The 24,680-nt window shown below is 62.3% G+C and overlaps 1 protein-coding gene across 1 annotated transcript; it reads right to left on the bottom strand.

Annotated features, from left to right (window-relative positions):
• Positions 1–19,443, bottom strand: UBAC1 (UBA domain containing 1). Its single transcript, XM_059142056.1, has 10 exons — positions 19,189–19,443; positions 15,477–15,597; positions 14,556–14,629; positions 10,984–11,091; positions 9,869–9,971; positions 9,451–9,559; positions 8,589–8,817; positions 5,439–5,525; positions 4,653–4,791; positions 1–557 (listed from the first exon to the last, which is right to left on the bottom strand). The coding sequence occupies exons 1-10, from the start codon at positions 19,324–19,326 to the stop codon at positions 442–444; spliced, it is 1,224 nt and encodes a 407-aa protein (XP_058998039.1). The 5' UTR covers positions 19,327–19,443; the 3' UTR covers positions 1–441.
• Positions 19,444–24,680: the final 5,237 nt, after the last annotated feature.

The following is a 24,680-nucleotide window of genomic DNA, read 5'->3' as shown; positions in this document are numbered from 1 at the left end:
ATAGGAAAAAGGGAATTTATTTATTAAAGAAAAATCATCTGTGAATTCCTCTACTTAAGTTAGTACTGACGTTAACACTTTGGGTGGAAACATGCCTTCTTCCAAGGAACAAGCAGCAGCTACAGGTCGGGTCAAGGAGCACTTCCAGAGCCCGCAGGGGCCCTGACGGGGAAGGCGACCTCCCCCCGAGCAGCGCCATGTCTGTACACATGGTCAGAGGCTGACGCGGCCGCGCACGCGGCCATCACACGGGTTTTCAAGCGAAGATCAAAGCGTGCCAGGAGCCCCACGCCCTGACACCTGGCCCACGGCAGCCAGGGGTCCCCACGCTCTCCGGCGCCCGGCGGGGGGGGGGCGGGGGGGGGGGTGGGGGGCTGTGGCTGCCACTAGCCCGAGCGCCCGGGACAGGCACATGGCAGCAGGGTGGGGCGGCCGTGTCGCCTACGCGCGGTTCAGGGTCTGGAAGATCCGGGAGATCTGCAGCACCACCGGCCCCGTCTCCGGGTCGTTCATCCACTGGCTGCTGTTCAGTGGGTTTTCCAGCATGTCTTCGAACGCTGTGGGAAGACAGAGTGACGCCGGCTAAGACGGCCCCTCCGCACCCAAAAGCCTGGCCGTGCTGTCCCAGAGGGGAGGCCTTGTGTCGCTGGGGGCCACCCGCAAACCCCCTGCCACCCCCAACAGCATCTGCTGTCCCACACATGTACCCGCCGTGGAAAGACCACGGGCCCGGGCCCGGGCGCCGGGGCAGCCCCTGCACTCGCCGGCCGGCTGATGCCAGACAGCGACCGGGCTGGGGCCACCAGCGATCTTGACACAGTCACAGCCTGTGAGTCAGTCGTTCCGCTTCCAAACCCACCAGGCAAAGTCCCCAGATGCAGAAGACAGGGGGACACTGCTGCAAAGTTAACACTATTTGACGGGAAAATCAGAATGCTCTGTCTTAAAGAAAGGACTTTAAAATACATAACCGAGGGGCTCCCGGTTAGCTCAGTGGGCAGAACAGGTGACCTGTGACCTTGGGGTTACTGAATCTGTGCCCCATGTTTGGTGTGGAGACGACTTCATTTTTTTTTTTAAAAGATTTTATTTATTTATTTGACAGGCAGAGATCTCAAGTAGGCGGAGAGGCAGGCAGAGAGAGAGGAGGAAGCAGGCTCCCTGCTGAGCAGAGAGCCCGATGCGGGGCTCGATCCCAGGACCCTGAGATCATGATCTGAGCCGAAGGCAGAGGCCTAACCACTGAGCCACCCAGGCGCCCTGGAGACGACTTCAAAGTAAAATCTTAATAAACGAATCAGGAAGCAAACACAAAATAAACACGTGACTGAGCAATTCCACAGCAAGAAACGAACCGTCTCGACAGTTCCACAAAAGCATCTTCCCCAGAGACCGCGGCATGAGTGGCCCTCGCCCACGGCCAGCACGCAGCCGTCACCCCACGCGCAGGGCACGGGGGCTGCTTCCTCTAGGGCCTGGTGGCTGTTCGGGGTCTCATGGGCCCGCGGCTCCACGGGAAAGGGCGCTTCCCTCGCGTTTCAGACTGACAGCCCTCCTAGCCCTCGAAATAATCCCCGCGGACCGTCCCGATCAAAAGCCTCTGAAAACCAGGCCAAGGTAGCAGAGAACCCGAAGGACACCTGGGCATCCGGGAGAACGGGAGGGAGCGCGGGGTCCAGAGAGCGGAGGAGCCCACATCTGCCAAGGGCCGAACCAAAGCGTGAGGCGGGACACCACCCGGCAGGCTGCGTGGGAGCTCGGTCTTCGCAGGCCTCACATTCGAGAATTTCAGAAAGACAATTACTCAGAACCAAAGGCCGACCAAGTCCGCACGTATGACGAAGGACGGGCGTTAACACGCGAAGACCTCCAGGCCGAGCTCAGAGGCCGAGTCCGCAGCAGGAGCAGCGGATGCTCCAGGGCACGCAGGGCACACACAGGCTGGCACACACAGGCGCGGACGAGAGCGGGCGGGGGCGGCCCCAAGCCAGTCACGCCGCACTCCTGCGCGCGAGCTGCCCCCGAAGCAGGAGGTACAGAGGAGGGCGGCCGGCCCACGGCCACGAGGGGAAGAGCCGTGGCAGGAACGGGAGGACAGCGCGTGCTTCACCACCCAAGGCCTCTGCACAGAATCAAGGACCAGCATCGGCTAAACTCCTCTGTGTACAACAGCAAAGCCAAAGGGCACCTGGGGACGCAATCAGGGAAGCATCCAACTCTGGTGGCTCAGGTCGTGATCTCGGGCTCGTGAGATCGAGCCCCGCGTCCGGCTCTGTGCTCAGCAGGGAGCCCACTCAGGATTCTCTCCCCTTTGCCTCCACCTGCACACACGCTCCCTGTGTGTGTCTCTCTCTAAAATGAATAAACCTATGAAAATAATAAAATAGCGAAGCCAAAACGTGCAGCACAGGGGTGCACCAGCAGGACACGGGGTAAAGCGGGACAGCACGCGGGCCCGCCAGTGCTTCGGCAGGTAAGCCGGCGATGGGGCAGCGGCAGGGGGCAGAGGAGACGTCCGCCAGCTTCTGCACCCTCTCCAGCTCGTCCCAGGTGGACTACGGCCAGCGCTTAGCTCATCTGAACCGATCACGGTCATCTTAAACTCTCTTGTCAGGAAGGTGTGTGCACGAGCCTGTGTCCCGGAGGCATGTGGGCCCAGTGGCCAGGGGAGGCTGTCCTGGGGCAGGCAGAGTGCCCGGGGCACGACACACGCAGCCCCCCTGTGCTGGGCAGCTCGGGACCCCCAGAGCCGTTCATGGGCCACAGTCAGGTGGCACCTACCCTACCCCCTTGTTTTGGAAACCTGAGGAGAGGCTCCCCGTGAGCCGGACGGTCCCAGCAGAGGGCAAAGACGTTCAGTGAAACCGCACGTCTGTCGTGAGGGAACCCTCTGAGAAAAGACAAAACCAGCCGGGAGCAGAGGGCAGTCTCGGAGGCAAGCATTAGAAGAAAACCCTTCAGAAGAGGGTGTGGACCGACCCAAGGCAGCACCTTCTTTCCTCCTGTCAGGCCGGCAGGCAGCACGGGAGCTGGGGAGCCCAGCGAGGCGCCCACACGTCCCGCACAGAGAAGGAAAATGCACGTACACACACGCCACCAAAGCCCGGAACTTGGGGACCCACACAAGGCCTCCCGAGCCCACACCGCACACACTCCCGGGTAGATGACCGACTTAGAGAAGGAAAGCAAACCGACAAAACTTCCAGAAACAAAATCTTCCTCACCTCAAGGCCAGACAGTTTTCCCAGATGAAACATACATGTCCAACTACATTTAAAATGTGTCCCCATGACACAGCAGAAACCCCAGGAACAGGAGAACAACATTCACGATACAAAAAAACTGATAAAGGGCCAGCGTCCAGCAGACACGAGGGGCTTTGCAGCTGCATAAAAAATGCTCCAGAGGGGACGCCTGGGTGGCTCAGTTGGTTAAGCAGCTGCCTTCGGCTCAGGTCATGATCCCAGCGTCCTGGGATCGAGTCCCACATCGGGCTCCTTGCTCCGCAGGGAGCCTGCTTCTCCCTCTGACTCTGCCTGCCACTCTGTCTGCCTGTGCTCGCTCTCGCTCGCTCTCTCTCTGACAAATAAATAAATAAATAAAATCTTTAAAAAAAAAAAAAAATGCTCCAGAGGACGACACCCAGGACGGGCCTTTCAGAGCTGAGGTCCTAGCATGGCTCCCGGAACGGGCTGGGCCTCACAGCTGTGGGAAAGGGCCAAGCTCACAGCTGTGCCCGCCTGGGCAGCGGGCGCTCTCACCGGGGGGGCTGTGCACAGGGCCTGACGCACCCCTGCGGCCCCACCCACATACACCTGGCCTGGGGACAGCAGAGTGGGGACATGCCCCGTGGCACAGTCACACTCCGTGGCACAGTCATGCTGGGACAGAGAGGCCTGCCCGGGACCCACCCTGACAGGAAGGCGGGTGCGAGGGGACAGGGCTCTGGCGACAGAGCTCTGGGGGCAGACATAGGCGGCACCGCCTCCTAGGAGCCTGAGCGATGATAAAGGTTCGCTCCCAGGGCTGGGGGGACGGGTACAGTACGGGAGGTGCCCAGAGGATCCATGGGCCTGGAACACTCCAGACATTTTTTTAATACTGTGGTTTTTTTTTTTAATTTTTTCTAAAGATCTCATTTATCTGTCAGAGCAGAAGCCGGCAGAGCGGCAGGCAGGAGAGGGAGAGGCACACTGCGCGCGAAGCACAGCGCCCGACGTGGGACTCCCAGGACCCTGAGATCACGACCCAAGCCGAAGGCAGACGCCCCTTTAACTCCGTCTTCACGCAGACATGTGGCTGTTAGTCTTACTTTAAGTCCGGAAAATCCCACATGCTTCTGCACATGTGTTATGTTCCACAGACAAAATGGGGCCGGAGAAGTCCCTCACCCCAGAAGGGCCAAGGCAAACGGCTTCCACCCAGCTGGTCCAGCCTAGGGGTGCCGCCCACGCCCGCCCACGTCTGGACAAGCCACCCTGACTGGTTCGAGAGCTCGTCCGAGGCCCCCGCACACAACCGCCACCCTGCAGGCAGAGCCTGAGCGCCGGCCCCACAGTGACTCAGGCAGGAGTCACGGACACTGGCGGAGACCCCCATCACTTGTGACACCTGTGGGGTGCCACAGGCCCGCGCTAGGGAAGGCCACGTACCTAGTAATGTTTTCGGGTTAGTCAGGCCCAGCTGCACCACCGGGTTATCCAGAATGGCTTGAAAGAGAGGGCTGTCGGGGTCGATGCCCTTGTCCAGCTCCTCGGGGGACGGCTTCCGGTCTCCCAGCAGCCACTCGCACTGCAAATGCAAGAGCCGGCCCCGTGAGCCCCTCCTGACCCCCCATAGCACCAGCTGCCCGCAGACCCAGGAGCTCTGACATTGGGAAGGAAAAGCCACACTGGTCTAGCCGACCCCCGCTCCGCAGCTCAGGCAAACAGCGGCGAGTCCTCGGTCCTCGGTCACTGAAGGGAGATGAGGCAGGACCCAGCCCGAGTAGTGGGAGGAGGAGGAAGAAACGCACGGAACCCAGGGCTGTGTCCCCGGGAGGGCCCGGAGCTGGCTGGTGGGCGGCCGGGGCGTCCGAGTCCCCAGAGCGCAACGCCCCCTGCCAGCCACCACGCCCTCCCAGGGGAACAGGAGAACAACATTCAGAGAGAGTCTGAATGTCCGCCAGCCGCTGGTGCGTGTTGCAGAGCGGGATCTGCCTCGGAGTCACTTCAACACGCTCAGCGAACAAACACACCCGCCCTGCCAAGCACGCGCTTTCTCAGAAAGACAAAGAACATGTAAAACGTTTTATGCCCTCGAACCCTCTCCTCTTGCTGCACCGGGGAATCAGACAACAGGTGGCCCGCGGGAGGAGCCGGACGCACACGGTCCCAGGCCGCGTCCCCCTCCGCCGCAAGGGCGAGGCGGCGTCCGGGCGCCCCGACGGCGGTACTCACGGCGGCGTTCTGCTGGTTGTTGTTCACCCGGAGGGCGTCCATCACTTCCTTCTCGTCGAAGCCCATCTCCATCAGCGAAATGACCGCCTGCAAGGGAAGGCAGAGACCGCTCAGAGCCCGCGCGGGCCACCTTTCACCACGGCATCCTCGCGGGGGGGCAAGGAGGTTGGCACAGGACATTGTGGGGCACAAGTCTGCGGCTTCACGGATCGCTGGAGTCTCCTGAGCGACAGACGGACCACGGCCAGCCCGAGTCCGCGCGGCCACAGACATGCCCGAAGCCTGCCTCCCGCCGCTGCGCGGGCTGGCCATGCCCATGTGAGACCCTCGTAGGCTGGACCCACGGTCTCCACGACCACACGGGAGCTCGCAGCGGACAGCCTCGTGACCCAGAATAGAAGGTATTAGGAAGAGGCCATGTAAGCAAACTCGATCTAAGTGAAGACCAAAATCGCCACATTAATATTCATTTGTGAAGAAAAAAGGTGGGAGAGAGAGTTCTTCAGGTTTTATCTTTAAAAAATGACACTAAAATTAGTTTTAAACATCTCAGGAGTATTAAGACAGAAGCTGTACCTCAAACATCTGGTGATTCTTAGAGGGAACAACCCAAGATCATTGGGAGGTGGGGGACATGTACGTTTTCATGACAAAAATCACATAAGACACTACAGCCTTCACTTTTCTCTTGACTTTTTATCTTTTTTATTACTAATTTGAGAGCGAGCATGCAGCAGGAGTGGGGGGAGGAGCAGACTCCCCGCTGAGCAGGGAGCCCCACCCAGAACTCGATCCCGGGACCTCAGGATCACAACCTGAGCCGAATGCGGACGCCCAGCCATCGGAGCCACCCAGGAGTCCCTATTCTTGATTTTCACACAATTTTTAGAAGAGTCCACTTGGGGGGGGGGGGTAAAGATTTTATCAAGTTAATTCTTTTTTTCTTTTTTAAAGATTTTATTTATTTATTTATCTGGCAGACAGAGATCACAAGTAGGCCGAGAGGCAGCAGAGAGAGAGGAGGAAGCAGGCTCCCTGCAGAGAGCCCAATGTGGGGCTCAATCCCAGGACCCTGGGATCATGACCCGAGCCGAAGGCAGAGGCTTAACCCACTGAGCCACCCAGGTGCCCCAGGTTAATTCTTTAAAGATCAAATCACACTCTTGTGGGGTTCCTGTCTTCTTCCTGCCGTGGCGGCTCTACTTCTGCCAGGCGCCGGGGCGGCAGCGCTGGGCAGCAACCTGCAGAGCCCCCATGCACCACCCTCTGTGGGCTGGACTCAGCCGAACTAGACCGTCGAGTGTCCCAAAGAGCACCCGACAGGAAGGACGTCAGCTGCACATGGCAGTCAGGACTGACCTTCCCCGGAGCCAAACGGTCGCCGGGGAGCTGAGCTGGCAGCCTCTCCCCACACAGCCCACATCCCGTGCCTTCCTGCACGGGCTCCCACCCCCAGGGGGGCTCCACCCCTGAAAGCAGGAAGAAGGACCCACTGCGCCACAGTCGGACTCCCAAGTCACATAAGCTCGCCCAGAACCCCCCACTAAATCCAAGGACAGCGTGGCCTCCCTGTGGCCACCCGTAAAAGCGAGCCTCTCCCCTCACTCACCCCTGCCTCAGCCCGGGAAGCGATGGCCCAGGACTTGTGCACGGTGACCACAGGGACGCCTCCCGCCTTCCTGCCAGGGGTCTGGGCACTCACCCCTGCCTTGCCCGCTGCACTTGGCTGCCCCCACCCCTGCAGCTGGCATGGAGGGTGGTGGGGACCTGACAGCAAAAAGTCTGTTTCGGTCTCAAGCACAAACCCCGCTCTCGGACCCGGACTTCCCGGGAAGCACGCAAGCGCCCCTGACCTTATAGACTCTTCTCTCCAACGGCGTAGGACCAAAGGCTGGATGAGCCTCGACAGCCCTTTCTAGTAGTAATCACAGAACGTCTACTGCCAAGAGGCTACAGGAAGGCCCAGCAGAAATGCACATCTCAGGAGAACGGTGCGTCGAGACAGCAGCGGTGGTCCCCACATGCCAGGGCTAGGCTGGCGGGCCGGACGAGGATGACGCAGAAGCGCCCTCAGGGGATGCCCAGAGCCCCAAGGCAGAGCACAAACCGCCCCCAAGAGCGCGGCTGCCCTTTCCACAGGGCTTGGCCCAGCACACCCCCCGGACTCCAGAAAAACCTGCTCCAGCTCAACAGAAACGCTGCCGCATGCACAGCTGAGCTCACCGGAAAGCCAAGAGCAGCAAACTTGTGGGACAGCGGGGCTGCTGTGGCAGGTGGCAAGAGCGGTCAGCATGGCCTGGGGGACAGGACGTGGGCCCTGGGGCCCTACGAGGTGAGCAGCTGGAGCTTAAGACTAGGACCCTGTGAAGGGTCTACACCCCTCGAGCCGCAGCTATGCCAAAACGGTGGCCTGGGAGCCCTGCCTTCGTGGCTAACACGGAAGCGGGCCCCTGGCAGGAGGTGCCGCTCAGCCCAGGGAAACAGCCTCAGAACGACCCGCGGCAGGCAGCCCACAGACCGGCCACCTGGGAGTCCCTGGAAACACAAGCCTGCAGGTAGGTGAGCCCGCCCGGACGGCACGGGGCTCCCCGCAGAGGCAGACGTGTGGACTCAGAGCCCTAACAGCCAAAGCCCACAGATCTGTAACCGGAAAGAAAAACGCAGGCTTAAAGCACCAGACGCGTCCCAGGGAAAACCAAAAGCCCAGCAGAGGAACAGAGCAGTGCAGAGCAGCAGAGAACAGAACAGCAGCCACAGAAGCATTAAGAACAGGACGACGGCAAAAGAGCAGCCTGAACCCATGGCAATGTCGCCCCCAAGTACAACCAGCGCCGGGCGGGCCCCGGGACCTTTGATCCTGCAGACGCCCCGGTTCCCAGATGGCCGGCGGCTGCCCGGACTCCCCCCTCTGGGCGGCGTCCTGGCCCAAGCCCGTGGCTTGCCAATATCGACAACATAAACGAAGCCCTGCTGTAGCTCTCAGGAGATGACAAACGTCTCGGCAAACTACTTGGAGAAGAAACACCCACCAGGATCCATGTGGGGACAACTTAAAACTGAATTTGGGCCCGTCTACGAGCCCCTCACTGAGCTCCACTCCCGTGCGGAAGAGCAACCCCGCCTGGCCACCCCCGGCCCCGGAACACATACCCGAGCGTCAGCCCGAAACTCCCTTTTCCTCCGGATCTTCTTGAAGATCTCCGTTAGCTCGTCTCTGGGCTCTTCGTCTCCTGTGCTCGCCCCAGCAGCCTCCGGGGAGGCCTCGAGGGCAGCCTCGGCCTGTGCCCCTTCCGGCGAGGCCTGGCCTGGGAGAGGCGCGTCAACCGTCGGGTCCTCCGCGTGCTCGATCAGCCACTCCATGGCCTGAGGTACCGACATGCTGAAAGGCAACAGGAGACTCTTTCCAGCACCCCCAGGCCTGTCAGAGGGCCTCGAGCCTCCCTGACATCCCCAGGGAAAGCCTCTCTGATAGCCAAAGTCAGGCGTCTCAGTACAGAAGGGTCTGGAGCTCTGGGCCCTGCCCCAAACGACCCCAAGACCCTGGCAAGAGCGCAGAAACCCAAGCACTAAGCCCAGAGAACGAACCCGTGAGGTACACAAGAACCAAGGCCCAAAGCAAAAAGGAGCAGAGCCCGTGGAGTACAAGTCGTGCACTTCAGGTCCAGTGTAGGCACGGAAGCGAGCAGCTGCGGCCCGGCGAGCCTGGGGGGCTGCCGGGGGGACACGGCACGCACCGCCGGCTGCCGCGTCGCTGACACACGCAGGCTCCCACGTGGTGCCTACAATGGGCCCGGGGAGGACTGCAGTTCAGCCTAGCCACAGCGCGCTCCCGGCAAGGGCCACGGTCCCGAGACGCCCCACCGAGTCACTCCTGGGACGCACACCGAAACGTCTCACTTTAAAAACTCACATCTACTGTACACGGTTCAACCTAAGACTCGGGGACGGAGGAAGTCGCCCCAGGGGAGCCCCACAGCATCGGCAGCAAGGGAAGGAGGCGGCCCGGACGTACTGGTTCAGCCGAAGGGCCTTGGCGGCCCTGGTCTCCGGGAAGCCCATCTCCGTGAGCTGCCGCAGGGCGGCCTCGTCCAGTCTGCGATCCTCCTCCTCGTCCAACATCGCTGCGGGCGAGAGACGGGGCCGCCTGTGAGGGCCAGGCCAGTGCGAGGGCTGTCCCCCAGCCCGGAGCCCGAGGGGCCCACCTGCAGGCCAAGCCCCCCGGAAACACAGCACGTGGACATGGAGCCCTCGGCCGGTAGGCGGAGCAGGAGCCCCGCGGCCACGGGAAGCACAAGCAGAGCCGGCGCTCCCGATACTGACGCGGGGATCGTGAGGAGTGCGAACGGGACCGTGGGGCGGACACAGCCGCCGGGGTGGGGGCACGCCGTGGGGTCTGAACGCAGGATCCGGGCCCCGGGCTGCGCGCATACCATTGGCCTTCTTAAACAGTTCAACCGCGTCTGGGTTCAGCGCCAACAACTTCTGCGCCACCTCGATGAGCGACACCAGGATCTTCCGGAGTTCTGTCTGGAACTGCGGGGGAAGAAAAGACTCTGACTTCTCCAAGTGCCCCAGAGACCTGCCCAGATGGGCGACTGCACTCCTGGGCCTACAACTCCGTCCCCGGGCATCCCAACCACGCCACTCTCGGTTCCGGAGTGTGGAGACGGACGGAGAGGAGGTGGGTGAGGCCACAGGGTGGCAGGAGGGCTGTGTGCCTGGCGGGGAGGAGCGGCCTCGCGGGCTGTGTGCACGGCTTCTCAGCTGGCGACCCAGAGAAACATCTGGAGACACGACCCAGCCCTCTGGCCAACGTGGAGAGCACAAGCCCGCTACGTAAGCAGAAGAGATCAGCCTGACTGGATGGGCTTCCCAGAGCCGGACTTCCGATTCTCACCCGGCCAGAGGCCGGTTGGCCCAGCAGCATCGGCGGCAGCCGGCTGGCCCCCGCCGAGGAAGGCGGCCACTGGGAACGCATTCAGAAACCCCGACAGACGGTCCCCAGCCCCACTGGCGAGACGGGGATCAGCCACCCCTTTCCCACAACAGGCCTCAGACAGCCACTGAGCGCCCCTGCTGGGGCAATCCCGCACACAGCCCGGGCTGTGGTCAGAGCCCGACGCCCTGCTCGGCAGGGCACCCTCTGCTGCTCCAATGAGCAGGGCTCGTGGCAGTGCTCTCGGATGAGATGGCCATGCCGTCCTAGCTGTGCAGCGTGGGCGTAACCCCAATTCTTGGACGGTCCACGGGGCACTGGACACACAGTGTATTTAGCCTAGAACTTTACAATCCAAAATAACTAACACTCCGGACTTCTAGCTACAAATTTTTGGCAAATTAGAGCAAAACCCTAATATTCTCCCAGTGGGATCAGTCTTGGTCCTGCCTTCCGATGTCTTCAAACCTTCTGTTTTGGAATAACTTTCAGTTATACCCAGGGCTCCTGCCTGCCCTCTCCCCCGGCTTCCCAAAGCACCGCCGAGAAGCCGTGCGGCCCTCACACAGGCGTGACGGGCCCGTGGTGCAGCCCACAGTGAGCACTCACGTCTCTGATGTTGGTCTGGACCTCGGCCCGGTCCATGTTGTGGGGCGGCACGCTGGCGGTGGCTCGGTAGATGGCCTCCCTGTCGGGGGCTTTCTGCTCTTGTTTCTTCTGCGGAGAAGAGTAATCAGAAAGTCGGAAGTGAGGACGAGCACCGTGACGGGCAAGGCCGTGTGAGCCAAACGCACAGGGAGAGAAGCACTCTCATCGGCAGCAGAGGGTCCCTGTGGGTTCGGTGCTCACTTGGGACACAATTCCTGCCTGTTGTGCCAGAGGGTGGCAGGGCCGGAGAGAAGATGCAACGGTCCCCTGCAGCCACAGAGAGAGCATCCCATGTGAGCTGTGGCCGTGCGGGGCCAGGAGCACGCACGCACCCTGCCTGCGTCCGGAAGCCCTCGCAGCAGCATGTCCGGACTGGACTATGAGGACTCCGAGACCGAGAACAGGAGAAATGCAGACCATCAACCCAGACAGAAACAGGGCTCAGCAGAGCGCACAGAGAAGCCCGACCAGAAACAAGGCCCGGCCAACTCCAAGCCAACACCACAGTCCGAAGGAAGCCCGCCGGGCTTGGAGCGAGCAGCCAGACCCGAGAACAGGGCTCCTCCACCGCCCTGCTCAGCCAGCAACCGCCTGGGGGAGCAGACGTGGGGAGCCCCGAGCCAGGGAACCTGGGCTCAGCAGCAATAAAAGGCGGTACCATGCTAATCCTCGCCAATGAGACCCAACCCCGGCCCCCACCGCGTCAGGGACACGAAGCAGGAGACCTTCCGCTGTGGGGCGGGGGAGCCCAGGGCTGGGTCTGCCCCACAGGGAAGCCGGTGGCAGGTACACCCCACCGGGCACAGAGAGCAGCTGGTGAGCCCCCATGCCTCTGACTGGGAAGGCGGCCCAGGAAGGCCGGGGGTGGGCGGGAAGCCTCCACCGCAAAAGACAGAGACCGAGACAAGAAGCGGAAAAGGAGAGAAGCCGGGAAAAGAGAACCAGAGGAAGAGCACTGTGTGACGGAAACCGCGAGGGAGACGGGGTGCGACCACCGGAGGCCACGTCCCCACGGGAGACGCACACTGTCACGGCCAGATCAACAGGCCGCAGCGGGCAGAGGACAACATCCAGGAAGTCGCCCTGAAGGCAGGTCCAGCATCCAAACAACAGCAACGCCAGAGGGAGGAGAAAATGACGGGAGGGCATTCTCCGAAAACAATCCAGGGAAGCTTTCAGAGCAAACACAAACGGGTCTCCAGACGCCACATGCCACACGCAGCAGACGCCGAAGTCGTGAAGTCCCAGTGCCCTCAACAGCCTCTCCACCCGCGGAGAGACCCCGGACAGAATGCAGCATGCACAGGAGACGAGTCAGGCCCAGCCAGTGCCGGCCGCGTGGCCACCCTGGGAACGGGGACCATGGCCTTCTCCGTGTGTGCACGTAGCTGGCCCTCCCCAGCAGCCCCTTGACGCAGCAGTACAAGGGCCTCAAGACTCCCTGACCTTTCTAGAAGCCGGAGAAAACCAGGCGCCACCAGACCAAGGGACAGTCAACAGCACGACACCGGATCCTGCAGGCAGAGTTCGAAGATGGCCTTAAGAGCCCACTCCTGGCAAAGATGCCTGCACGATGCCAGAGCCCGTGAACAGGATAGCCGCTCCCTACGGTGAGGTCACACTGTGCCACAGCCAACCTGAAGCAAAGGAAATGACCCACCTTGGGAGGCCTGACCTAAGCAGGTAAGCCCTGAAAAAGGAGGGGGTTCTTTCTGGCCGGAGATTCAACACGTGAGAAATTCTTTTGCTGGTTCCAGAGATGCAGGCCCCTTGTGCCGAGAGAAAGTCCCCCCCAACCTGGGCTGCCAGAGGAAGGAAACGGGGCCTGGCCTTCAGCCATACGCACTGCCAACCGCCTGAAGGATCTGGAAGCAGACCCTTCCCCAGAGCCTCCCCGGAGGAACGCAGACCAGCCACACCTTGATTTGAACCCAACGTCCAGGGCCCAGCCGAGCCCACCCAGACTGCAGGTCTGCAGGTCAGACCAGGAGCTGTGTGCAGTTCTAGGCCGGTGTGTCCATGGTACTGTGACAGGGGGCAACAGGAAGTGTCCAGATACAGCAGGTTCAGAAGCTCTAACACAGGGTGAGGCGAGAAGGCCACGCTGCACGACAGGCCTGGAGACCCGTGAGGCAGAAGGATGTGGCTGGAAGAGCTGGAAGGACATCTCCAGGACAGCAGGGACCGGCAGACGGCCTTGTACATAGGACCCTGCTTTCCGAAGGATCTATCAGTCCCGGCAAAGAATCTGAAAGCTTAGCGATACGCCCGCAGAAAACACATCGCTGAGGCAATCGCTGAGGCAATCGCTGACTCCGGGAGAAACGGAAGCTGCATTAATAAGGATGAAATAATCCAAGAACCCCTCGCTCCTGACGGAAAACAGCGCGTGCACGCTAACCCCGATGGAAGCCCTGAGACCTTCAACCTGTGTCAGGATCTAATCCTCCAAACATCAAGGAGCCCAAAAACCAGAAAATGATATTCTGAGAAATACTCAATTCTGCATGTGGTTTTGAAATCAGAAGAATTACTGGGGGATGGGGAAAGAGCTCCAAGAGGTCGCCTTCAGGGCGCGTGACGCTGGTGGGAGGAGGGCGCTTTCCTTAAGAAACCAGCCTCGGGATCTGACTTTAGAAACGCAGGTTACTTTCCCTTAAAATTAAGACTGATTCTCAAAAATAGGCACTAATGTCGTATGTTTCACTTTGTAAATACGCGCACAGAAAAGGTGACCCACCAAGTGAGGTCCGTGGGTTGCTGTGAGGCACCCAGAGGTGCAGGGGCGGTGGAAACCCTGCTGTCTACACTGGTCACCCAGGGCAAACACTGTAACCTGAGAAGCGCGGGCGGCTCTCAGGGCGGGGCAGGGCAGGCCCAGATCTGTCTCCTAGAGATGGGGTGAGCTGCTGGCTCGTGGGCGAGCGGGCTCCAGCCAGGTGCGGCCACAGATAAGAAGGGCACACGAAGCCCAGGGCCACCGGCCCCGCAGCAGGCCCTCAGATAGCTCAGCCCGCTAGCAGCGCAGGGCCCAGCCCACGGAGTCCGGTCTGCTTTCTTGGGGACTGAGCACTCTCCTGAGCATTTCAAAGCACAAACAAGAAACTCCACCCAAGAGAAACAAAGGAAAACCGTGAAATCAGCACGGCTGCCCACTTGAACGGCACGGCTTTGCACCGGGCATGGTGTGAGGCCTGCCTGGCCCTTCCCTGCGCATGCGCCTGCCCTCCTGGGAGAGGGGCCCGAGTGTGCCGCTCGCCACCCCTTTCCTGCGCTCCTTCTCCCTGTCCTGTGGGCACAGGCCTCGCCCGATGAGAGGCAGGCCTGACAGCGTCTCCGGAGTTGCACCGACCCCAAGACCATACTGGCCGCCGGACCAGCAACTGGGAGAGGCTCGGCCACGACAGGAGACCCCCAGTGGTTGACTGTCGGCCTGCTGGGTCTGGGAATGACTCATTCCCAGAACGTTTCTTTCTCACAGGCTGGAGGCTGGAGACTAACCAAGACTTCCAGTTCCACACTCAGAAACTCACCTTTTCTTCTGCCGAGACGTCAGCCATCTTAGGAAGTGGAGTCGGAGCACGTTTCTTTATCAACAATAAGACATCTAGGGAGATAAAACGCCGTCAAGCTGGTTACCGATCTCTTCCATAAGATGGCAAAACGGGTGCCAGAGGAGCAAGGGTTCTCCCAGGTGCGCCCAGGCCCAGAGCCCACGCACACCCGTGCCTCCCCGCCTTCCTGCCCACGTACAGGGGCGCGGCAAGAACCTGGCCGTGGGTCACACAGGTGGCCGGTGGCCGAGGAGACACACACAGCACAGCCCTGAGAACCGTGCAAACAACTGGAAGAGAACCCGCAAAATGTCCTCATTCCCACAGGCACGGGGTCCTGAGGCTGGAGAGCTGGGGCCAACCCTCAGAGCGAACCGCCTGCCCGTGGGCTGGACCGCGCCGGCGGGGGTTATAAACAGCGTGTTCAGGAGAATCCCCGAACTGAAATCACCCTTTGAATGACAAACACAAAACTACAAGCTTCTCCCCAGCGCCTCCCGACACAAACTCGAAGCAAGGGAACGGGTGTGCACGGAGTCAGAGTGTCTTCCGAGGGCATCGGATACAACGGCCGTGACTGGACTTTCCCGCCCCAGAAGGAAGCCGGCAGCAGCTCCCGAGGCCCTGGTCCTGCTCTGACACAGAGTTACAAACACAGCTCACATCTGGCTTCTCAGATGGATGCTGCTTGTCCAATTTCGGTGCGCTCTGTTTTTCACAAACGGCCCATAATGCACACTTTGTTTCAACAAAGGAAGAATAAAAGCATCTCAGCTGACCCAGTTTCCCCGCTCGGCCCCAGCCTGGAACACAGACTTGGATGCCAAGGGCGCCTCTGCCTCTTGCTCCCCCACTCCCAGCTGTGCCGAGGCTCCCACCGCTGCCCCGCGAGGCCCCTACCTTGGTCTTGGACGTTCTCTTCCAAGATTGTTTTGGCATCGCTCAGCACCCTCTCCGAAGCAGCATGTATCAATTTGTGATGGGTCACGCTTTTGGGGTCTTCCAAGCTCCCATGGGCACACTGGGGGGGGGGGGGGGGATCATATATTTAAAAACAAAATAAATCATAACCGTAGTGATACTAGGACCTGACACCCTGAGCCACACCAGGCGTCTATTGGTCACCAGCTAGAAAATGAAGGCACAGACCAAGTCAAAGACCCCCCCATGAATGGTGGAAGGCGGACAAAATGCCATAACATCTGATCCCTCCGGGCAGCGATCTGTCCACCGACCAGCTAAGTCGTCCTGAAATAGGCGCCCAGCCTGACACAGAACACCCTGCTGCTAGAAGCGACCTGAATCACTTCCTTCGTCCAGAAGGATCCAGAGAGTCATCTAAAAATGAAAAGAGCAGGGCCACTGTTCCCTGAAAGATCGAGGTATGATTTGTGCACTTTTTCTCTCTTCCGGATGGGTGAAGGGGCTGAGAAAAAGCAGAGAGAGAAGCTGGTCCACAAGAGCCAGAACTAGGGGCCGGACTGCTTCACCACCTGCGCGAGCCCGAGGGCAACCAGCCTCTGTGTGGCCCCTGCTTCACCAAGTGACCACCACATGGACTTTGAAGCTGCGGGAGCCGCTGGCAGGCCCCTCCTGGGCGTTCAAAGGGGGTGGGCTGGCACACAGCTACAGCTCACAGGACCCCAGGGACCCCAGAACGCAGCACTGGGGCGGGGGGCGCGGACATCCAGGCCGGAGGGGGCTGCAGCGACGTCCGGACCGTGAAAGCTTCGGGGCGCTGTCGCACACTCACATAAACTGGCCGGGCTGAAGGGGGCGGAGGTGGAGCCCAGCCCACAGGAAGATGCACTCCTACCACTTACGACAGCAGACACCAACCCCCTCGCTCGCCTTGAATTCAACACTGGCTCTGCTCCAGAAGTACTGGATGTGCTTCTTCTAACCCTGAAATCTGCAGGCTAGTGGATTCAACACGTTCAGAATACAGTCTCGGAACAACCATTTTCCAAAACCACCTTCATCTGGCCCCCAACACCACCAGCGTGAGGCGTGCCGGCAGCGTGCCAGGGGCACAGCACAGGCTGAGTCACCCGTACTGCGCGATTCCTTCACTCTGGGTCTTTGTCCTCAGCAGAAGCCCTCGGAGCAAGTGAGCTAGGGCAGCCAGAGAGCCACATAAGAACCCAATGCCCGGGCAGGGAGGCCGTGACACCTCCTGAGCCTGCCTCCTCCCCAGGAGAGCCAAGAGGGGGCTCCCACACCTGACATCCGGTGTCATCCCAAGACGCACTATCATGGGACCTAAGAAACACGAACAGCCTGGGGCGCCAGGATAGCTTAGGTCATGATCCTGGGGTCCTGGGATCGAGCCCCGCAGCGGGCTCCCTGCTGGAGAGGAGTCTGCTTCTCCCTCTGCCTCTGCCCCTCCTCCCTGCCCATGTGCTTGCTCTCTCTCAAATAAATAAAATCTTAAAAGAAAAAAAAGAAAGAAAGAAGAAACATTAACAGCCATATGGACAGGAACCGTATCCTGTCGTGGCAATTTCATGAAAGATCTCAATCAACATTAAACCCCAAAAAAGAGCAAACCAAGAGTAGCACCCCAGCTCCTCTAGAGATTTTTTTTTTTTTTTTAGGATTTTATTTATGTATTTGTAAGAGAGATAGAGAAAGAGGGCACGCACACAAGTAGGCAGAGAGGCGGGCAGAGGCAGAAGGAGAAGCAGGCTCCCTGCCGAGCAAGGAGTGGATGCAGGACTCGATCCCAGGACCCTGGGATCATGACCTGAGCCGAAGGCAGTGGCTTAACCCACTGAGCCCCACAGGGGCCCTTCTTCAAGAGTTCTGATGACGAGACCCTCAATGAGAAAGCACTAGACTCCCAACAGCACCGTGGGGGTGGGGAGACACCCCCACTGTCCCCTCCATGGGCAGGGCTCCGCCTGAGCCCGCACCAGAACACAGTGGGAAGGAGACAGACGCTCAAGCCCAGGCCGAGCCTCGCTGCCCACAGCGACAAGACATTCAGGGAACGGTTTCGGGGGGACACTCGAGGCTACAACTTGAGAATGCTCTCTCCTAACTAACGCGTCCTGGCTGGCTCGAGAGGCAGCACACCCTGCCTGCGGAACACAGGATGGGCTCGGAGGTGGGAGGACTTTCTGAGAACGCAGCTCCCGGGGCCCGGGATTTGTACCGTTCCTCCAGCACAGAGTGGCATAAAATCTCAATGCAAAGTAGAAGAGTGCCAGAAAAATCCCAGACGACACACCTCACTCCCGGCTGGGATAATAAATATCAGGTACATAATAATTAGCATCTCACTCCAATTGGCTGCCTAATGACCGTCAAGAGCTCCGGAGATCCATCAGCTCCCGTTTCCGGGTCCCCTTCACGAAACAGTATCAGGATGGCTCCGCAGTGAATTAGCTGAACGCCATCCCCATTCACCCCTGACTTCTCCCTCCCCAACTCAGCAGGTGGCCTGCCAGGTCCACGCAGTCCTGGACTCTCAATCCTCCCCACGTGCCCCATGAATCCACACGCTTGTTTGGGGCGCACTGGGGGTCCGGCCCTGCACCCGAGAACACAGGCCCAGCCCTCGGGGAGCTGCTGTCTTTGGTGGGCCGCCAGGGAGGGGACACAGCATCTCAGGGAGGCTGTTGTTAAAACGCTCAGCGCTACACAAACACGGTGAAGGCTCTCCCAGCCTGGCCGGTCCGGGAGCCCCAGCCTGCTGGCTGAGTGCTGTCCTGGGGTTCACGGCAAAAGCACCCGGCAGGAGAAAGGACGGCATGCCTGCCGGGGGCTGCCAGCCCAGAGCCCCCTCCGCCCAGGGCCCCCTCCTCCTCCCTGAGAGTCACCCACGTCCAGCGTGTTCCAGAAGAGGGCTCACTGGTAACCAGAGCGCTCCCTGGCCTGCCCTGGACAGTTACTGGTGCCTCCGGAGCCCTTAGGCGGACAACCCAGAGCTGGGCAGCGTGGGCATGTCGCTCCGCAGCGGTCATCGCTCGGAAGGGCTGAGCTCCGCTCTGACAGGGCTCCGTCCTGCCCAGCACCGTCTCCCCGACGGCCAGAGCGGGGCAGGCGGCCGGCAGGGGGAGGCGCGCAGAGGGAAAGCCGCCCAGGACTCGTTCCAGACGTGAGCAACCCGAGGAGCCCGCCGGGCCAGCAGCACGCACGCGACTGCGCCGGGAACACCGTCTCCCAACGCCGCGGTCCTGCCCCGGGCCCTGTCCACGAGTCAGTGTAAAGGCCTCGGGCAGGCAGGGCTCAGGGGCAGCCCGGCCCTCGGCGGTTCGGCGGCAGGAGCGGCCAGAGCCGGCGCTGGCCCACAGGCCGGCCCGCAGGGAAGGGAAGGGACGTCTCCACGGCGCGGCCCCTTCCCCGGGCACCGGGCACCGCTCCCGGGGCCTCACCCCAAGGGCAAGCAAGCCCAGCTGCCGGGAAACCAGAAGGGCCTGCCGGGCGCGGCGACGTCGCGTCCCCTGCCTCAGTGTCCCGCCTGCCCCCGGCTCCTCGGGCTGCCGCGGGACTTCAACGACCCGCGCCGGGCGGGGGCGCGTCCGGAGGGCGGCGGGGCGGGGGCGGCGGGGCGGGGGCGGGGCCGGGGCCGGGGCCGGGGCCGGGGCCGGGGCCGCGGCGGCCTTACGTGCTTGAGGCAGCGCTCCTTGAGCTTCTCCACCGCCGTGTCCTCGGTCGCCTCCTCCAGCCACTCGGCGCCGTCGGACGCGCAGATGTGCAGCCGCAGCACCTTGCCCGCGAAGATCTTCTCCTCCTGCACGAACATCGCGCCGCCGCCGCCGCCGCCAGCCTGCGCCCGCCGCCCGGGCCGTGAAGGTCACCGGGGCGGGGCCAGGCCGCCCGCGCGCTCGCTCGCCGGCCGCCGCCGCCCCGCCCCGGCTCCCCTCGGCCGGCCGCCCGTCACTGGCCGCGGGCCCAGCGGTCGCCTCGCTCCCGCCGCCGGGCCGCCGGGGGCGCGCTGGCTGCGCCGCGACGGAAGTGCGTCACAGCGCGCGCCCGGAGCATGCCGGGAGATGTGGTTCTCCGGCGGCCTCGGCGCGCCCGCCCCGCCCCCCGAGCCGGAAGTACGTCACAGGGCGCTCCCGGGGCATGCCGGGAGCTGTCGTTCTGGCGCTGCTAGGTCTCTCCAGCCCCGGCCTGCGCTTTGTGGCTTTCGGCCGTGGCCCGCGCGACCCTTGAGTCCCGCGGTCCGTTCTGAGATGGGCTCTCGGTGTAGAGAACACAGCCAGTCCCCGGGACTGCGGAGGGAAGAGCGGTGGAAGACACGCCACACTGTCTACGCAGACGGCATCGTTTTAAAGGATTTTATTTCTCGGACAGAACGCGCGCACGCAGGGGAGGGTCAGGCGGGGGAGCGCGCACGCAGGGGACGGTTAGGCCGGGGAGCGCGCACGCAGGGGAGGGTCAGGCCGGGGAGCGCGCACGCAGGGGAGGGTCAGGCCGGGGAGCGCGCACGCAGGAGAGGGTCAGGCCGGAGAGCGCGCACGCAGGGGAGGGTCAGGCGGGGAGCGCGCGCACGCAGGGGAGGGTCAGGCCGGGGTGCGCGCACGCAGGGGAGGGTCAGGCGGGGGAGCGCGCACGCAGGGGAGGGTCAGGCCGGGGAGTGCGCGCACGCAGGGGACGGTCAGGCCGGGGAGCGCGCACGCAGGAGAGGGTCAGGCCGGAGAGCGCGCACGCAGGGGAGGGTCAGGCGGGGAGCGCGCGCACGCAGGGGAGGGTCAGGCCGGGGAGCGCGCACGCAGGGGAAGGTCAGGCGGGGGAGCGCGCACGCAGGGGAGGGTCAGGCCGGGGAGTGCGCGCACGCAGGGGACGGTCAGGCCGGGGAGCGCGCACGCAGGGGAGGGTCAGGCCGGAGAGCGCGCGCACGCAGGGGAGGGTCAGGCCGGGGAGTGCGCGCACGCAGGGGACGGTCAGGCCGGGGAGCGCGCACGCAGGGGAGGGTCAGGCCGGAGAGCGCGCGCACGCAGGGGAGGGTCAGGCCGGGGAGCGCGCACGCAGGAGTGGGTCAGGCCGGAGAGCGCGCACGCAGGGGAGGGTCAGGCCGGAGAGCGCACACGCAGGGGAGGGTCAGGCGGGGAGCGCGCGCACGCAGGGGAGGGTCAGGCGGGGAGCGCGCGCACGCAGGGGAGGGTCAGGCCGGGGAGCGCGCACGCAGGGGAGGGTCAGGCCGGGGAGCGCGCACGCAGGGGAGGGTCAGGCCGGGGAGCGCGCACGCAGGGGAGGGTCAGGCCGGGGAGCGCACGCAGGGGAGGGTCAGGCCGGGGAGCGCGCACGCAGGGCAGGGTCAGGCCGGGGAGCGCGCACGCAGGGGAGGGTCAGGCCGGGAAGAAGCAGACCACCCCCCCCCAAACTCCCAGCAGGAAGGCCGACCTGCGGCCGTCCGGACCCGAGCGCAGGCAGACGCGCCACCAACTGAGCCCCCCGCTCCCGGGGCCCACACCGCTCACATCGTGAAGTAACAGCCCCGGTGACCCCCGCAGCGGCTTCTACCGCTTGACGAGGCGCCCGCGGACGCGGTAGTTAAGCCCGTGACCGCCGCTGTGCGCCTCCGACCGCAGGCTCTGGTCCCCAGCCCAGCGACAGGGCACTTGGGAACTGGTTAGGAAGGCGGGTCCCTGGCCTCACCCAAACCCCGGCTCAGGGGGCAGAGCGCTAGCCGACACCTGGGCCGCTGACCGGGCGACTCTGTACGCACTTCCTGGGAGGAGAACCGACGTGGAGGGAGCCCTTCGGGCCAGACCTAGACCAGTGACCGACCGGCCGCCACTCGCTGCTTTCGTTCGTCCAGACTCCTTTACCGAGCAGAGAGGAGTAGGGCGCCTGCTCTAGAGGGGGCGCTCCAGATGGGAAGGTGGTCCCAGCATCTGTATCCCATTCGGCCACTTACTGTCCCCAAGCTGCTTTGTACACATGCCCTCACTGTCCCCTAGAATCATCCTGACCATGCCCGAACCTCGTCTGTCCAGAGTAGTGTTCAGTGATTCTTCCATGAGTCAGGCTCTCCACTAGTCACCGCGCACACAGGCATGATTAAGGCCGGAGACGGGAATTCTGCCCTAGGAAGACGTAAGACGTGGTCTTATGGGACAGAAGGATGCCCGAGCAAGCAGAGCCAGAGAGGAGGGGGCCACCAGGGGCGCTTATGGGACTCAGTGACATAGGAGGGCTGAGAATGAGAAGTGGGGAATGATGGAGCAATGGTGTGGGGGGAGAGGGGTCAGTCCCAGCATGGCCGGGAGACCAGCAGGGAGGGGGAGGGAGGCTGGAGGCTCCTGGTGGGCGAGGACATGGGAAGCCGCAGTACAGCACGTGGACCTCCCTGGAGGCCGTGGGAGCTGCGTGTGGGTGGTGGGGTCTCTGCCGGGGGTAGCGAGGAGGACAGGAGCCAGCCTGGACGCAGCAGAAAGCCAGGAAGCCCCTGCACCCTTCCAGAGGGGGATGCGAAAGGCCTCAGCCAAGACAGTGAAGACAGTGGCATGTGGGCAAGAGACGCGGCCCCGTGTGGGGGTGTGGGAATAGGTCGTCGGAGGAGGGCAGGTGAGGCGAGAGCAAAACCCCGCCGCCGCCGTGCGCGCCTCCAGCGTGACACCTGACAGTGCACAGGGTGTCGCCCCCCCCGAGGAGAACATGGAGGAGGAGAACATGGCGTGGGAAGATGCTGAGCTCTGCTCTCTTGTGCAGGGGTGGATGTGCAGGGCGTCCGAGGGGACCAGGCCGGAAGGCAGTTGAAGGCACTGAGCTGCTTTCTCTTCTAGGTGAGGATTCGGACACGTGTGGACATGCAGAGGAAGGACTGCCCCCCAGCTTTGGGGAGCGGTCAGCAGCTGCCTTCGCTGCTTTGCAGGGTCATAGCTCCCGCTTCTCCAGCGGCTGAGCCGTGGCGTATAAAGACTCAGCCTCTCCCAGGCCCTAGAGCTCCCCACCAGCCTTGGCCACAGCCAGCTGAGCTTCTCCCCGTGTCAAACCCCTGCCTCCCCTGCCCCCCGACAGAGGCTGGTCCCTAAAACACACTGGGCACCTGACTCGTTACAGCCTCTGCCTGCAAGAGCTGCCTGGTGCGCCTGCCTTGACCCCCACCTGTGTCTGTTCAGTACCGACTGTGTGCTGGGCGCCCCTGCAGGTACCGGCAGTGCAGCAGCATGGCAGGAGTAAGCTGGCCACCCGCTCCGGGAGGCGCTCTCAGGACCAAGGGCCGGTTGGTCTGAACGTGGCACGCCCAGGACCCAACGGGGCTTCGGCATGAGCCAAGGGTTTCCCTGAATGCAGCAGAGCCAGCTTTGGCTCCCATCCCAGAACCAAGAGTGTCCGGGAAGAGCCGAGTTGCCCTGGGTGGTGCCAAGAGGATGATCTCCCTCCCCGTGGTGTCCCCACACTCTCTGACTCTTGCCAGGACTCAGCTCCTGGGCCCCCAGCAGACAGCAGCTAGGCCATAAAGGCTGGAGAGGGTCTCCTGGCTAAGGGCACTCCAAGTCTGGCTGAGAGGGGCGTCCATCCTGGAGCTCCTGGCCCCCAGGGCAGTCCACCTGTGGGGACCCAAAGCCTCCAACAGTGGCTGCCCAGCGGTGTCTCTGGGTGACCGCTAGAGGGCGGGGGCGAGCCGCGGTCCAGCAGGCTCCCAGGTGACCCGCAGGCAAGACCCAGCTGGAGTCCTCTCAGCGCCCCTGCTGGGAGCCCTGTTGGGCCCAGCAAGCACCCCCTGCGAGGGTCACGGGGACCGGCCATAAAGGATGCCTAAGAGCTCTCCTCCAGACGGCAAGAGGAAGGAGGAGGTGGTTGAGGGGGAAACTGAGGCACCCAACAAGAAGCAACAACCCTGTCACCCTTGTGGGTGCCCTGAGGAGCCCAGTTTGAAAACCACAGCTCTGGGCCAACACCCTACGGTGGGAGACCCAGGCCCAGAGACCAGAGGGGCAGGCATCTGGTCATTTAACCTGTTCACGCAAAAGCCCGCACCCAGCACCTGCTGCTTAGATGGGGGGGGGGGGGGCTCCGGGTTCCCAGGAGACAGCACCACGCTTAGCTGCCCTCTGTCTGGCACCACCCCCCAAGGTCGCCGAGTGTGGGAGTGTTCCACAAAGCAGGGGACTTCCGGCACCGAGAATCTCCTCTCATCCTGCTCTGGGGGCCGCAGGTGGGGGTAGGGCTCGTCCCCTCTGTGGGGGAGTCTGTCCCCGGCCTGCCGTTGGTGTCCCTCCGCGTGGAAACACCCCACACTTGTTGCTGTTCACTGTTCCCTGGGCCTGCTCCCTGTGTCCCAGATTTCCCTCTCCACCCCATGCCCTGTCTCTCCTTCTTCCAGAAGACACCTGTCCCGGGATGCAGGGCCCTCCGTAAATCCAGGGTGACCTCATCCCCAGATCCCTAACCGATCACGTCTGCGAAGACCCTGTGGCCCAGTAAAGCCAGGCTGAGATCTGGGCGGGGCATGGGCTCGGGCAGCACCCTACTCACGGGCACCCACCCCGCTGGGTGTGCGTGAGCCGGGTGCACCCCACCCTCGAGGACTGAAGCCTCGGGAGCTGGCAGATAGGAGTGGTCCCAAGGTTAATTAATCATTACATTAAAAATTCGCCCGTTAGGGGCCCCGCAAACAGGAAAAGTATTAATCACTCATTTCCTCAGAGTGACAAGTGCATTTCCCTAAATTCCTGGGCTGCTGACTTAACCGAATGCTAATCCCCACGCTGCTGCCTTTCCCGGGAAGTCACGGCTCATGAATATTCCAGGGTCACAATTTGCTTTTTAAAAGGACAGACTTATTATTTCATTTTTAAGCTTGCTGTCATGAATAGTAATAGTCCAGGCCCTGAAATAATGAAATGGCAGCAACTTTCTGGTTCAGTCCCCTGCCCCGTAGGGGACAGGGTGGGGGTTCTGGGCCTCCCCATCACGCGGTCTAGACACGCGGGAGCGGTCAACCCACGGGAGCATCGCTGCCTGAGCAGCAGGTGGGCTGCAGCCCCTTCCCTTCCTCAGGGCACTTCACAGTTTATAAGCAGGTGTATCCTTGGCTCCTGAGATCCTCCTGGCCACGACGGTGTCACTAGCCAAGGAGGTGGGAAACCTTGCCGAGGAGCTAGACAGAGAGGCCAGTTCAAATCCTGACCCCAAGTGACCCTC

The sequence above is a fragment of the Mustela lutreola genome, chromosome 12 (assembly GCF_030435805.1).
Source record: "Mustela lutreola isolate mMusLut2 chromosome 12, mMusLut2.pri, whole genome shotgun sequence".
In the NCBI taxonomy this organism is placed as follows: Eukaryota; Metazoa; Chordata; class Mammalia; order Carnivora; family Mustelidae; genus Mustela; species Mustela lutreola.
Note: the sequence above shows the minus strand (reverse complement) of the source record. Positions and strands in the feature narration are given on the sequence as shown.